The 14,321-nt window shown below is 38.3% G+C and overlaps 1 protein-coding gene across 6 annotated transcripts in view; it reads right to left on the reverse strand.

Moving 5' to 3' along the window:
• The window catches only part of POU2F1 (POU class 2 homeobox 1), a 154,788-nt gene that overhangs the window by 28,045 nt on the left and 112,422 nt on the right, over positions 1–14,321 (reverse strand). For all 6 annotated transcript variants that reach the window (XM_090059137.1, XM_090059101.1, XM_090059128.1 and 3 more), the window contains 2 exons: positions 6,148–6,242; positions 3,552–3,725 (listed from right to left, as the gene is read on the reverse strand). In XM_090059137.1, coding sequence (XP_089915263.1) covers positions 3,552–3,725; positions 6,148–6,242 — 269 coding nt within the window. The remainder of the gene's footprint in view (positions 1–3,551; positions 3,726–6,147; positions 6,243–14,321) is intronic.

Here is a 14,321-nt window from a genome sequence, read left to right on the forward strand (position 1 = left end):
TCAATGTGTTGAGCGCTCAGGAGTGAGTTGTTATCAAATTAAACTAAACAGGAAGTGGTGTCATTATTATTTGGACTGAAGACCTCCAAGGAAAACCCCAGATGGTTGATTTTTTTAGCAGGTGATACCCTATTCCCTTACTTAGTTCTAAGGTACTCCCTCTGCAGACACTCAAAGGCACTAATATGCTTGTCATTTTTTAAAACTAATTTGAAAATATAGTTCCTGACTGTGGTTATTAAAAACAGTCTCTTAGTACTTTCTGCAAGTGCAGAGGTGCTGCCCATGTTGTAAACTTAATCACATTTAGAGAAAATGTATCACACTACAGAAATAGTGGTTTGCATCCATACCATACAATTTTACAATTTTGAAAGGTTGTACAAAGAGACATTGAGAGGACTGGTCGTGATGGACACAGTTCAGTTTAAAATGCCATAGCTAGATTGCAAACAGTACTTGCTTTATTTTCTCCCAAGGCAGCCCCACTACCAGAGACTGGTCTCAACAAACTAAGGGAATGCATAGAGGTTACTTTCAAACCAGCAAGAAAGATTTTAAAATACTGTAAGTTAAAAAAATGCATGTACAAAAAATTCCTTTCAAAGATGGATCACAAATCACTGATTGTTCACCAAGCTACTTGGGCAGAAGAGAAATTGGGTAACACCTTACAAATATGGCCTCTATCTGTGCCATGATTTTGTGTATTCTGAAGTTCATTAAGTGACTCAGAGAATTGCATACAGGCTGTAGAAGAAAATCTTAGAAGTTAAACTTTATTTTGGAAATGGGAGTTATTTGTATATAGGCTAGTGAAAGTTGAGATATTCTCTAGCATCCTGACCAAATTCCAACTCTGACTGACTACCAATATTTGCTTTTTGATTTAAGCTGAACAGATGGTTAACCATTTCTTTGTGAGTGGTTTTCCATGCCAAAAGGTGGCAGCACTCCTAAAGTAGGTGAAGAAATTAATGTATGGGGAAAAGCAAAGTCACCAAATCACTGAAATGGAGGATAAAGCCTCTTTTCAGCAAATTTGAGGAAGCCATTTCACAGCCAGTGACCATAAATATGAAGCACATTACAATAAGTTTCATTTCATGACAGTACTACCAACAGGCCAGAAGAGAAGTGTCAATAATTAATATCCACATGACTGTATGCTACAGTAACATTTAACAGAAAATATTGAAATATGCAAAATACTGCCCCCCATAGTCTTCATACACACTGACTGAATTTCCAGGATTACCAACTCATACATAACATTTAATTTGGGTTTGGCATAGATCAAACAATAATCTTTATGGAAATTAAATTCCTAATAATGTAAAAATAAACACACACACACACACACACACACACAAATAAAAGTTCAACTCCTTTTATTAGTTATTTTAAAATATGGTTCCAAAACCCCTGAAATACAAACCCAGTTTGTTCTGTTACCCCAAAGTGGAACAGACTAGGCAATTAATCTGTAATGCCAACTAGAGCCTTATAATTATTTAAAACAAAACAAAACAAAGTAAATCTGGCAAGTTTGAAAATATCCTACTGTGCTATTGGCAATGAACTTCTTTTATCCTTCAGCATGCTGTTTAATTATGTGACTATAGGAAACCTAGTAATAAGAATCCTTAATTACTACCCAATTACACAATTAGGTAACAGTTATTAGAACTGCCTAATTATGCACATATTTACTGAAAGAATAGGAAGGACTGATGAACTACCATGTTCTAAGTTTGGCAGAAAAAATACTTTTAAGAAGAGAAATTTAATACAAAAAGCTGCCTTTGTGTATAACGCATGGTTTGTGATACTACAGCTTTAAAAGCTAAGGCTGAAATGCAATCCTTGAGCTGTCGTGTTCATTTTTCCTCCTCACAGTACTAATTCAGGACAGTATCAGTAAGGGGAGTTAACCCTTAACTGAAAAACCCTTGTTTCTGCTGTATAATTATTTCACAATAGCACAGCAGGGCAGGCTAAATGTCACAATTAAGGGTGATGGGCACAAACCAAGGCCCCAGCGTTCATCAGGCTACAGGGGAACTATTCTCTTCTATTCTGGCTCTTATATTGCACTCACCACCACAGCATGTGAGTGCCTCCATCTAGTGGGAAGAAGGAAGGGAGAGAGGCACACTATGCCAACAAAAAATGCATTTCATTTTACTGAGTACATTCTGTTCTGAGCTGTAATTAAGATTCTGCCAAGAACTTCCATTATGAACCCTGATTTTTTCAGGCATTTAGAAGTTTGCCAAAAAAATACATCTGACCTTGGCGCACATTTTCAACTGGAATGGGTTTCTATATCCTGTGCTCCCAAAGTCGGACTGACTACTTTGAGGACAGATTTTTTAAACATCCACTTCAGACTTTTGTTTGCTCTTTCTTCTAGCAAAACACACCAATGTTTAACAGAGTGCTGCCAACCTGAGTTCTTGATCTGGACAGATTTTTTTTCCCTTCAAAATTAAAATATTTAATTTTAATATCAATAGGAACGGATTCCTGGTTCCAGGCAGCAGCTCCTGTTACTAAGGGGATAATGGAAATTATAATCAGATTCTGCATTTACAATTTATACCTTTTATCTAATAAGCTTTCATAATTACTTTCTTCAACTTCATCCCAAAGCATACTGCTGCTCTGCACCACCCACCTAGCTGGATGTCACCTTCCTGGTTTAGGTCATAAGGCAAGTGGGTTTTTGCTGTGGGAAGCCTTATGATAATGGGCATGCTTTCTCTTAGTCTTTTCCCAGTTTCCTCATCCTTACTTTTAAGCACCATCTAAAACACTTGATTGTATAGTGTTTTTTTCCCTTTGTTTGTTTAAGAGAGTTTGTTCCTTAAGAAATAATGAGTCCCGGCACCTAGTTCATTGGTTTAACTACTAACACAGCCCCTTCCTTTTTAGTTGTGTTCTTACGTGAACTTGATGGAAGGAAAGAGTTGGTTAATAAACTCGTCATTACAGAATGTAACTTAAACATTATTTCAGGGACAATCAGACTTCATCCACCTCTGCCATTTCAGCACTTGTTTGGAGACCTTGACAAGCCTTAAATCTCAAATACAGAACCACTAAAGATTAACAGGTAAATGTGTCTGAATGACAAAAACCCTTCAACATCCCAAGCAGCTTCACAATTCTGACACTCTTTAAACACTTAGAACAGTTAACTGTGCTATTATGATTTTAGAAGGTTACACTTCTGAAGGCAGCTTTTAAAGTGTTTTGACCTATTCATTTTAAATCCTGTAGACTGAACAGTGTACATGCAATGACAACCTGAGCTGGTAAATGCATGCACCTGCTGGGAAAATGGCTACCCTTTAAAACCAACAAGGGAGCAAGGAGGATGTGTTCAGCCTTTTCTGTTCTTTCCTAGAAATCCCCTACAGAAAGTCAAGAGCTTAACTCTATGTAAGAAGGCACTGCTAGGAAGGGGTACTATTGTACCCTCCCTCCAGATTTGAAAGCCAGGGATTTAACTCAATACAGGGAGGCACTAAGGTGCTCAGTTTTACCTGAGTGAATCCAAGTTTGATCCGTCTTTGTTTGAAAGTCTTGGCAAACTGCTCAAGCTCCTCAAGGTCACTGGGCTCCTCCAAGCTGGGAGTGTCAATTCGCTTTGGTGTTGACTGGCTCTGTGGAAGTGGCTGAATGGGGGTCGCTGCTATTGTGCGTGTTGGGGTTGCTGGCTGTTGACAGGAGACAGGAAGAAGATTAAAAAACACTTACGGCTTTATTCATTTATTTATTGAGAATATACAAGGAAGATAAATCTCATTAAGAAGCCGGATTATTTGATGCCAGGGTTTTGCCATTTCCGTTCTCCTCCAGTATGGTCATCACAATCCACACAACTGTATTAGTATTCAAGGAGGCCTGGGCCAATGTCAATCAGGGAAAACAGTGAATGTGCTGCATACCAGCTTACCAATGGCTTCCACTTGCAATATAAGCTGCTCTAAGGAGAGCTGCTCCCTTCTTGCTTGGTTCAGGTTTACTTTCTTTTCAGAGTTTGGCACTTATCCACTTTTCTGTATTTTAAAATTAAATTTGCTGTTAGCACAAGGTGCCAGATAACTACCCTACAAACTCGACTCTCTCATTCATCCTCAGGAAGGATACAGCACAGGCATCAAGGCAAGTTGGTCTATTGCTGTTCATGAGCATGAATCAACCTTGACCTGACAGGATCATTTATGAGGGAGGCATTACTTCACTCTCCTTGGCCCCTATGTTGAGACTGACAACAAGGAGTGTAATGACAACGACATCAAAACGTGAGGAACTGTAACTGACTGAAAAAGGTTTTTGACTCTGCAGTGTAACCGTATAACTTCCAGTAATCAGCAGGAAGTTTTCTATACTTAACCACTAGTCCAAAGATAGTAAGTGATATGGTTAGAATCTAAGAAGTGCACTGTAGATACACTCTCAGATGAGGATCCATGTAAATAAAACACGTTAAGAGAACCTCAGGGTTAGCGCAGTTCAGGTTATCACATTTTGTCTGAATACTGCAATTTTTTGACATCTGATTGCAAAGCTTCCTCCTTGCAGGGAGGCAAATTGTTATGAGGCAAAAACGAATCCTTTCCAATGGCTGCATTTTGCTTAATGCTGCTGAGACAGGAGGTGCCTTTATACTTGTTTTAAGCCCTTTGTCTAGCATTGAGACTGCTCATACATCCAACACAACTCAGAGCTGTTTTTAGCTATTCTGAACCAGCAGAAGAGGCAAACTTTTTTGGAAGGTTTACCACAAATTAGCCCTGCAGCCTCCATGAGTGTCACTGCAATCCCTTACCCCTGTCTGGTTTGTGATTCTTCCTTCTGCTCCCTGCCCCAGCTGCTGCTGTTTTTTCCTTCCAGCCCTATTTGCCACTGTGCTGCCTGTTCCCTCCCTAATCTACCATAAACCACTTATGGCAAATGTGCCACACACTGGCCACCTCTGTTCTACATTGCAGTGACTTGTAATGGCCCCTAGACGATGACTCCACAACAACAGAGACTCCATTTCGCCTACAAAACTGAATCTCCATCTAGCTCTTTAAGCTGGCTTGCTTAAGTGTTACCACTTTTCTGCAGTGTAGAACAGATGGTAAGAGGTAGGATTTGGCTGACAGTCCTGAAATTCTATTGTTTGAAATATAACATGCCTACATGGAATATTTTCCACAAACTTGTAAATGTGTCAGGTACTATAATGTTTTAATCTTACATTCAACTATATCTCATAATTATGGCAGTGTATCTTTACTGAACTTCATTTTTTATAACTTCAGTTGTTCTCCCTCTAAGTTCTGTTTTAGTAGAGAATGGGTAGCTAATCGATAACCGAGCTGTAAACTACAAAGTTAATTCAACTATCCTAGATTGTATATGGGAAGCATAAATGGTAAGAGTACAATTTATTATGTATTTTTCACAGGATTTTGATTCAGAGTCTAGTATATCCATATGATGCTGAAAATACTAGAAGCATATCCATGTTAGCAAAACAATATTGTATGTTACGTTGTATTTGAGAAACAGCACAGTTACATGGTTAGAGATTATTATAAAAACAAACAAACATACAAACATGCAGAAGCAGAGTTGCAGGTACACTGCAAACTTAAGAAGTGGCGTTAAATTCTGAACGCTTAATCAAAATTGTTATCATTTTCTTAATTGAATATTTAAGCAATATTTAGCAGTATTTAATATTTAAGCAATTCAATTTTTAAAAGTAATAGATACATCGCTAAAAAAAGATGGCTCTAAATAGGAACGTATTATCCTACCCCCCCTGCTTGTGTTCAAAACCAACTCAAACTACCAAAATCTTCCACTTTCAGAAAGAGACTAAATCATGGAAATTTTCAACCAAAAGAATAAAGATTGGGAAATTATAAGTGAATAAAAATGGAGTTAATTTGAATGGAAACTGTTAAGCAGCTATAACAGTACCTGCTACTACCAATATAATGTAATCATCTAGAAAGCTAAAAACCTGTAAAACAGGTCACAACATTTACTATGCAGCTAACATCTAGGTACCCTTCTTCACATGCATTAGTTTAAGGCCCCCAAAGAACTGCTGACAAGCTGCAGAAAGGGAAGACTGACCTGCGAGGCAAGGGTGATGCTTGGCTGAGACTGCAGGAGGTTGGCTTGGCTTTGCTGAGGTAGTTGCGTTAAGAGATTCTGCGCTTGCAGGAGACCTGGAAAGAGAGGATGGTGATTTGGAAAATTATTTCAAACCCTTTGAAAAAGGTGGCTTTATGAAGCAGTAGCCAATTAAGTAAAATTGATGAGAAGTTGGGGGGAGAGAGGCGCAGGTTTCAGCTTCTGTTCTCTTCTTTGGTTGAGCATCTTTAGCATCTTCTCAGTCCACATTTTCCTGAATTTCTCTAAGAATGGGGGAAGGGGAGAATCAGATTGTGGCACAGAGCCTGGGACACAGTACAAGATGCCTGAGGCAGTGCCTATATTATAAGTAGGAATTATTTATTATTCTTCCAACTTACAGCCTTTGAGGGTATGTCTTTGCTGCTTCTTTCCAATTCAGTACCTAAGTAGCTAAGTGGCCAAGGGTTAAATGGCCAAGTAAAAATAAATTCAAATAACTGACGATCATTAAATGTTATACTTTCCAAATGGAATTTCAATTGTCAGACTGTCCCTTCCTCATCACCCCTCCACCCAGAGAAGGTAAGTGGCTTCAGCAGAGTAAAGCAGTATGACAGACACAAGGAGAAACACATCTAGATACCCTTTTTCTTGTTTCTCCTCTTTTTTTTTTTTTTTTTAAAATCAGCACAGGAAACTTTAGAAAAATTAGATGACGTTTTAGAAAAGGTACTAAAAATTGTTTAGGTGTTACATGATAAAAGATACATTTTAAAGGGAATACAGCTTGGAACCCCATCTAATGAAAAAGGAGAGGCATACAAAGAGCAGTCAGGCACAATGACATCAGTACTGGTTCCAAGTCAACAAATTACAGCCAACTGTAAGCACTAAAATGTAACTCAAAAAACGGGATCTGTCCCATGATGCAGCCAGCTCAGAAGGTATTTCTCCTTGCAGGCAGCAATTTGCACTCTATGAAATATTTCAGGAAATGGAAGAGTCTTAGGTCCTATAAAACAAAGGCCAGAGAAAATTACCCTGCACACTTCAGGTGAGAGAGTTGGCATCTAACACACAGGTACATATGTGCTCATAACTGTTTTTGTGGAAGGAGTTAGCCAAAGGTTGGTTTTAATTTCCAAGAACTAAAAACCTTTTCAGTACAAAAGGAGTAAAATAATACTGTATCTGGGCGATTAAAGCTTTTTGGTTTCTCACCCTTGTGTCACTTTGTCCAACAGTGAAATGATTGGTGTTATTACTGAACTATCGAGATGCAGTGTTTTTGTTCTTTTAATTAGCATGTTATTAGCACCCAGTGCTTTTTAACTTCAGAATAATGAAAAAAAATTCAGAAAGTTTTGACACATTAAATTTGGTGCTGATAAAGCATCCATGGCTGTATCCTCTCACCTGTTAGGTACCAACATGGTGCCACTCAGCTACAGCCTCCGATTAAAACATTAAACACATTTGTTTTTTAGGAATAATCACAGAAGTAGCATGTAGGAGGACGACTCATCTACTTTTTGCATCAACTGCTTTTCAGGGACTCAAGCAGGATGGCACAGGATCACACTCACATACCTAATAGGTAAAATAAGATCTGGTCCTTAGGATTTACAGTTGTGGAGAATAAAGCCAGGTGTTTAAAGCAGAGAAAAGTTACAGAATACACAGTAGCAGTAAAACCTTCCCCTATATCCCTCAATGTGCTTCAACTTTGCCTCTGAAGGACCACAGAAAGTGCGTATTTAGCCTCTCTGGTCTACTTCATCCATGGCATCCTGTGTCAAACTAGTGCTAATTTGTAGTGATGGTTTTTATGATGCCGATAGCTCTCCACTAGCAATCTGACAGAACGAGCCCAAATTTAATCAGTAAATTACTGAACAGCCATTTAATAATGAATTCTAAGTGGTTACTAAGAAAGCCTGGGCCTCTTTGGTGACCTAACTGAAGCTGGATAAAGATGAGATTTTTATGCTGGCATTATCAGATTCCTTATCTGCCTTTAACATCACTGATCACGAGGTGTTGACTCATTTGGTGATCTCTGCAGGTGTAGGTGGTGCTGTCCTTTGGCACTTTTGTTCTTTTCTCTCAGAGAAATCCCAGGGATTAGAGCTTTGGGCAACATCCCTTCTGCCTTAAACTTTCAGCACAGCAGAGTTTAATAGGTTCTATTTTTCCTCACATGCACATTTTAGAAGGATTCATGTAGAAGACAAACTGAAGCGTCTGAGCATGATACAAATGCCCATGTTTTTTGTACTGAATTTGTCCACTGAAACATTTTTGTCCATCTCTCTCAGTATCTAGCAGAGATCAGAGGTTGTTGAAAGATGCTCTGAAAAAGAATGAAGTAATGATCCTCCCACTAGATGATGAGACTGAGTTCTCTATGAAACTACACCTAAAAACAATTCAGAAATAGAAGCAGAAGAAAACGGCAGTCTGCTTGTCACCTTGCCACAAAAACTACCACAGTACTCTAGGATCCATGTTAGCAGCTCATAGGTTTCCATCTTGACTTGTAAAACACTAAAAAAAGTACTGAGGGGTTCTTGGATTTTAAAAAGCAGCAGCCATAATCTGTGGCACTTTAGGCTGGTTGTTTACTGGATGACTTTCTAGGGACTCCATAAAAGGTCCTGTCCAACAAAGTAGTCCTGTACTGAGAAAAGCAGAATAAGCTTGTCCAGAACTTGCACTACTCAATGGATGCCTAGCTACTGCACAAACATCATTCACAGGGCTTAGTGTGAAGAACCTGGACATGCTCAGAAACAACCTGGATGCACTGATACAGAAGGACCCATCAGCAGGACCTCACTGGGACTCTTACCTTTTAACTGAAGTAACAAGCACTTTCCTTCTTCTGTGAGATACTGTCTTATTTCTAATTAGAGATGCAAGAGTTAGGGCACCTTTGATTCAAGCAAACGCGTTACTAGCAGAGCATTTTGACTCTGAAATATACCTCTTTGTTAATTTTGGAAAGCTTTCAGGATTTAGTGTTTCTGGTTGTCTAGAAGTTTTGTTTTCCATGACTAGTTAGTTTATTTGGTGGGGTCTGGGATGTGATTACTTGCTTGTATTCTACTGTTTGTTTGCACTGGGTTTTCATCTGAAGTATGTGTCCAGAGCCTCAAGTTATATACTGAAACTAAAATAAAATAACTTTTATGAAACACAGGGATTCTTTTATGAAAGATAGTGGTACACAAAATACTGGTATTCCTACTAATGCTACATTCTGGCAAGTGAATGACACTGAAGGGATTAAATGCACTTGTGGATGGTTTGTCTTTTGCATCCACATGAGTTTCCAGTCAGCTAATTTGAACATGTAATTTATTTAATCTTTTAGGGGGCACTGTATATATATAATGCTCTTTTTATATAACTGCTGTCATTTTTGGCATTTCAAACTTTTCTGTGGTTTGGATAGCATATAAGTAGAAACAGCAGGGAACTCCCAAAAGAACAGCAAATGAAAATTTGCAGACACATCATTAGCAATCTTTGGGTTTTCACTTAAAATTAAATACTGTACCACTGCCATAAAGCATTTCTATTAGCTCCTGCCTCAGGTGTTAACAGCACAATAGTATTACTACTACTATAATTGTAATAGAAAACACATCATGTTTGTGAGGCTCAAAAAGAATGACTGTGCTTGGGAAGGTAAGAGTATAAGCAAGAGAAGAAGGTGATTCCATGTATATCTCATTTTAAAAAGAAAAAGTTAAAACAAATTCATGTATTAACTCAGAAAATTTCCTGGAACACTTAATGACTGGTATGAATTAATGGCCCAAGGCAAACACTCTCCTTGCCAGCTAACAATCCCCAAGGAATGATCTAGGACTCAGTTGTTACCCTCTAAAATTAGCAGAAGAAAAATGAAAAACATTTTAGTACAGTTTTTCATTGCATAATTTAAAAAGAAAAATCAACCTAGAAGCGCAACACATAATTCATCTCTCTAAGTGATCTCCCAACAGAGGAATATTTTCCATTGGAAAAGGAAGAACTCCTTTCCTCTACAAAAGCTGCTCATCTTCTAGTGGTCATATCACAGAGGTCAGGAGTGCAGGACAGAACTATCAGACTGACTCACAGAATGATTAATTGGAAAATGCCTCGGGTGGAAATAACGGGTGCTCCATCACTCTGTATATGTGGTAACTCTGTCATTTGAGAATCTTGGGTGAGCTCAGATGATGCGAGAAATATGTAGTTGCCTCTGGTATAAGTGGGTCCTAATCCATTGAGGTCTTTCAAGATGGGGGCCAAGGCCTTAAACCTTACTTGGAATCTTCCTGGGAATCGACATCTGAAAGCAGAGTACTGATCTAATGTGTTCCCATAAAACCGTTTCACTGGCAATCCTTCACAGTTGAGAATGCTCATCTTCCATGAGTCTCTTATCTGTGGGTCCTACAATGGCCGACAAAGCCAAATCTGGGATAGACAGGTTCAGATACAACTCAGGCACATGTTTCCTTATAGAGTGGGTGGCTCTGGATTTTTTATTTGGCTCACAACACTCTGTTTCTGCTGTTCCATCTTCTGTTGTCATTGTGAGGTTTTGAAGTACTCAGATCCTTGCAGCAGACTCTTCCTCCATTTGGGGCAGTTGTGGTCAATAGCCTCCCAAGAGTTGATGTCAATATTGTATTTTTTCAAGTTGACTTTCAGAATGTCCTTGAAGCATTTTCTCTGTCTTCGTCTTGGGCGTACACCTCGACTGAGCTGGGACAATAAAACTTGCTCTGAGTCTAGTGTTGGATAATCATCACCTCCATGCTTGTGGGGCTTGCTTGTAAGAGGATGCCAATGTTGGCGTGTCTCTCTTCTCACTGGATTCAAAGATTCTTCCACAGGCCACATTGATGATACCTTCTCCAGTTACTTAAGGTCTCTCTCTATATGCTGACCATGCCTTGGCTCTACACAGTAAGGCAGAGATCATGATGTCAACACCACTACACCTTCTGCAGTTCCCAGGAGCCTTTCCAGACCAAGTGTGGGTAGAACATGTTACAACAAGCTAGCCTGAAGCTGACAAAACTGCACTCTGATAGGAAACTAAATCCCAATGATCCATGTAAAAGTGCAGATTCACTACCAACCTAAAATGAAAGGCGATGTTCTACCTTTTTGTTGTTGCATTTGGGATGCTTGGAGGATTTCAACAGGAGCTTGGCATTAAGTTCTCTCTTAAGCATCAACCAACCATTCGAGGATGGATATCTTTAGTGACGAGAGGCTCACCATTTAAGCCACTTCTTCCAAGTATTTCCTTTTTCCATTTAACACCTCTTCCACCTTGCTCATAATGAGCTTGAACTAGCTCATTTTTATTCAGGGTCTCACTTCATTCAGAAACTGAGTCAATAAACATACTGCATTAAAAGAACCTCCTGAAGAGGAAGAGCTGGGTACCATATCTGCATATTGATGGCTCTAAGTCTATAGTGTATTCACTGCTTGAACCCCATGGAACACTGCAGACACATGCATTAAGAGAAGAGCAGCAGCTACTCTTCATAACCTTGATGTCTCTGAGAGAAAAAAAAAAGAGAAGAGACTGACATGCTTTCATTTACTCCTACAATGCTTTGTTGGTGGGGTAGCAGCACTACTTGACTGATGGTACTCAAGATCAATAGATAAAGTAGTATCAGTATTGGTGTTTAGCCTCCATCCACTCTCCTAAAGAATTTTTTTTTTTTTTTAATTACACAGGGGCAGCCTCTGTGCTTTCTCTAGGTCTATACAACAACTGGAAAGGATCCAGAACACTGATTGAGGATGATACTGGAGTTGGCCTGCCATCATCTTCTCAATTACTTTATACAAGAGAGAGATTAGACACTGGGGAATAAATGAAAGGGATCTTTGGAAATAAGTAATGGTTACTTGAGACAGAAGGATTAAGGTTTACCACTACTGTGCTCTCTCCATTTGCTTATGACATGCAGGTATATCAGCCACACTACCAACACAACAAACATGTTCTGTCCAAAAGCAAGTAGTCTCTCTTATGTGATGATGCATATCTCCTACATCTTGAAGACCTGTTTGTGGGGTTAGTTCAAATCCTATCACATGAAAAGGCAGTACAATTTTCTGCTTTTGTTTAGACGATTACTGTAAACCCAGTGAAACTTTAATACAAAAATCAATGCTTTTCATCATGATGGGCAATATTTTTCAAGATAATTTTAATAATAGTGAAAGGCAATGTGTATTGATAATTTTAGAGACTAACACCTATTATACATAGAACAGAAACAGTTCAAAGAGTGCAAAATTCCATCACATTGTCCTACCAACATACTTGAAGTAATGATAAACAATTATACAGACAAATAACTTCCATTTAGTGGGTACCAATGGAAATATTTTTCTGTCTGTTTTGGAGTGTCAGGTGAAATCTATATTTATCAATGTTTATTGATAAAAATCGAATCCTGCCAAGCCTACATATAAGCCACTGAATAACCAAAAAGATAAGCATGGAACTGCATTACTTTAAAAACACATGGTGAAAATGTTATATAGAAAACTTCTCATATGCTGTGATTATGTTGCAGAAAACTCTCGGAATACAAAGCCTACAACTTCACAGATGGACTTCCAAAAGATTTCAGAAAATCCAAGCCTTGGAAAGATCAGGTCCTGAGATTCAACCTGAACAGATAAAGCTAAGAATCCATATTTTTCAAGGGTAATGTTTCTGCTGATATCCCCAGATTCCCTGTATTTTTATCCAGCAAAATTATTTTTCACTTTCCATCCTGTGAGATTTTTATAGTGTCAACAACATGAAATGGCTGTCCTGCTCATCTTCACAGGCGGTTACATGATAGCCATATATTGGCAAAGTTTATATGTTGATAGAGTTTATAAAGCGCTTTCCCCCGCCTCGAGACTAGAATAGTGTTTTATAAAACTTTAAAATTATCCTGTGGTTATTAAAAGCCTATATGCATATACACACAAACATACATTTATATATAAACACAACAAACTGCATCAAGGTTCCCCTAAAGAAATCAGACAGCATCTGCAAATAATCCCCAGAATTCAGTGTCAAGATTTTCCAATAGTTCCTGTTGGATCAAGAAAATCTACGCATATCAAGTTATTTCCAAGGTGTATGCCACTGCAATATCTAAGTACCACTCCAGGTGATGAAGGGTTATCCACTGGAGTTGCTTTTAAGAATGCTGTGAATCAGCTCCAGGTTAGCAAGTTCAGAGTAACTTTAATTTTGTAGTAGGAAATTTACTGATAAAGCAATAAGATTAGAACAACCCAGAAAATCCAACCTAGCAAAAGACATACATATTACTTCACCACTGACTACTCATGGAAGAAAATCAGACTTGTTCAAGCATTTCAGTTTGTAATTTTGTTACTTTCTAATGGCTGAAGGTCTGACTAAAGAATAGACATCCTTCTACATTCCTAAAGACATCTGGTTGTCCAGGTAGCAAGTGAACAGTCAAAACGCAACGTTTCTACACATAATGTCATATTTAAGTTGTTGTTAACTGCAGATGAGTAGTTTATATAAAAAAGTAACATATTTTCAGAATATAGCCATGCAAAAGGTATTATCAAATTCTCTTCTGGTAGAAATTCCACTTCAGATGCTTAAATGTATGTTTTGCCATTTGCCCATTTTCTTTTCCATCTTTCAAACAATTCACAACTCTTTCACATTTTTAGAACCGACAAGTTTTCTTAAATACCTTCTTAATTTGTGAACCATCTTAGCCCCATAGCAGTAGTTAAACTATCTCCTATGAGAGACAGGTTGCAGACTATAGGTCTACATAAATAGTAATGGTCTTCAAAACTTCTTACCAGGGGGTTTCTGGTCTTAAAATAAGTAGATTGTCTGGAATTCTGAGGCTTCCCTGAACAAGATTCTGGAAGTTTTGAGGTGCAACAGTTTGGGAAATTTATCTTTGTGAACCTGAAGAATTCCAAAAGAGTTCATGAAACTGCTGCATTACTACATACTTTAGTGAATACTGAATCAACCATATGCCACCAGGGTAGGTATAACAGATTTCCCAGAACAGGAACAAATGGATGATGTTAACTTCTCTAAGTTTCTCCCATTTGAATGGGGAACTAGAGTA

Source organism: Crocodylus siamensis, chromosome 1 (genome assembly GCF_052110815.1).
Source record: "Crocodylus siamensis isolate JL-2025a chromosome 1, ASM5211081v1, whole genome shotgun sequence".
Classification (NCBI taxonomy): Eukaryota; Metazoa; Chordata; order Crocodylia; family Crocodylidae; genus Crocodylus; species Crocodylus siamensis.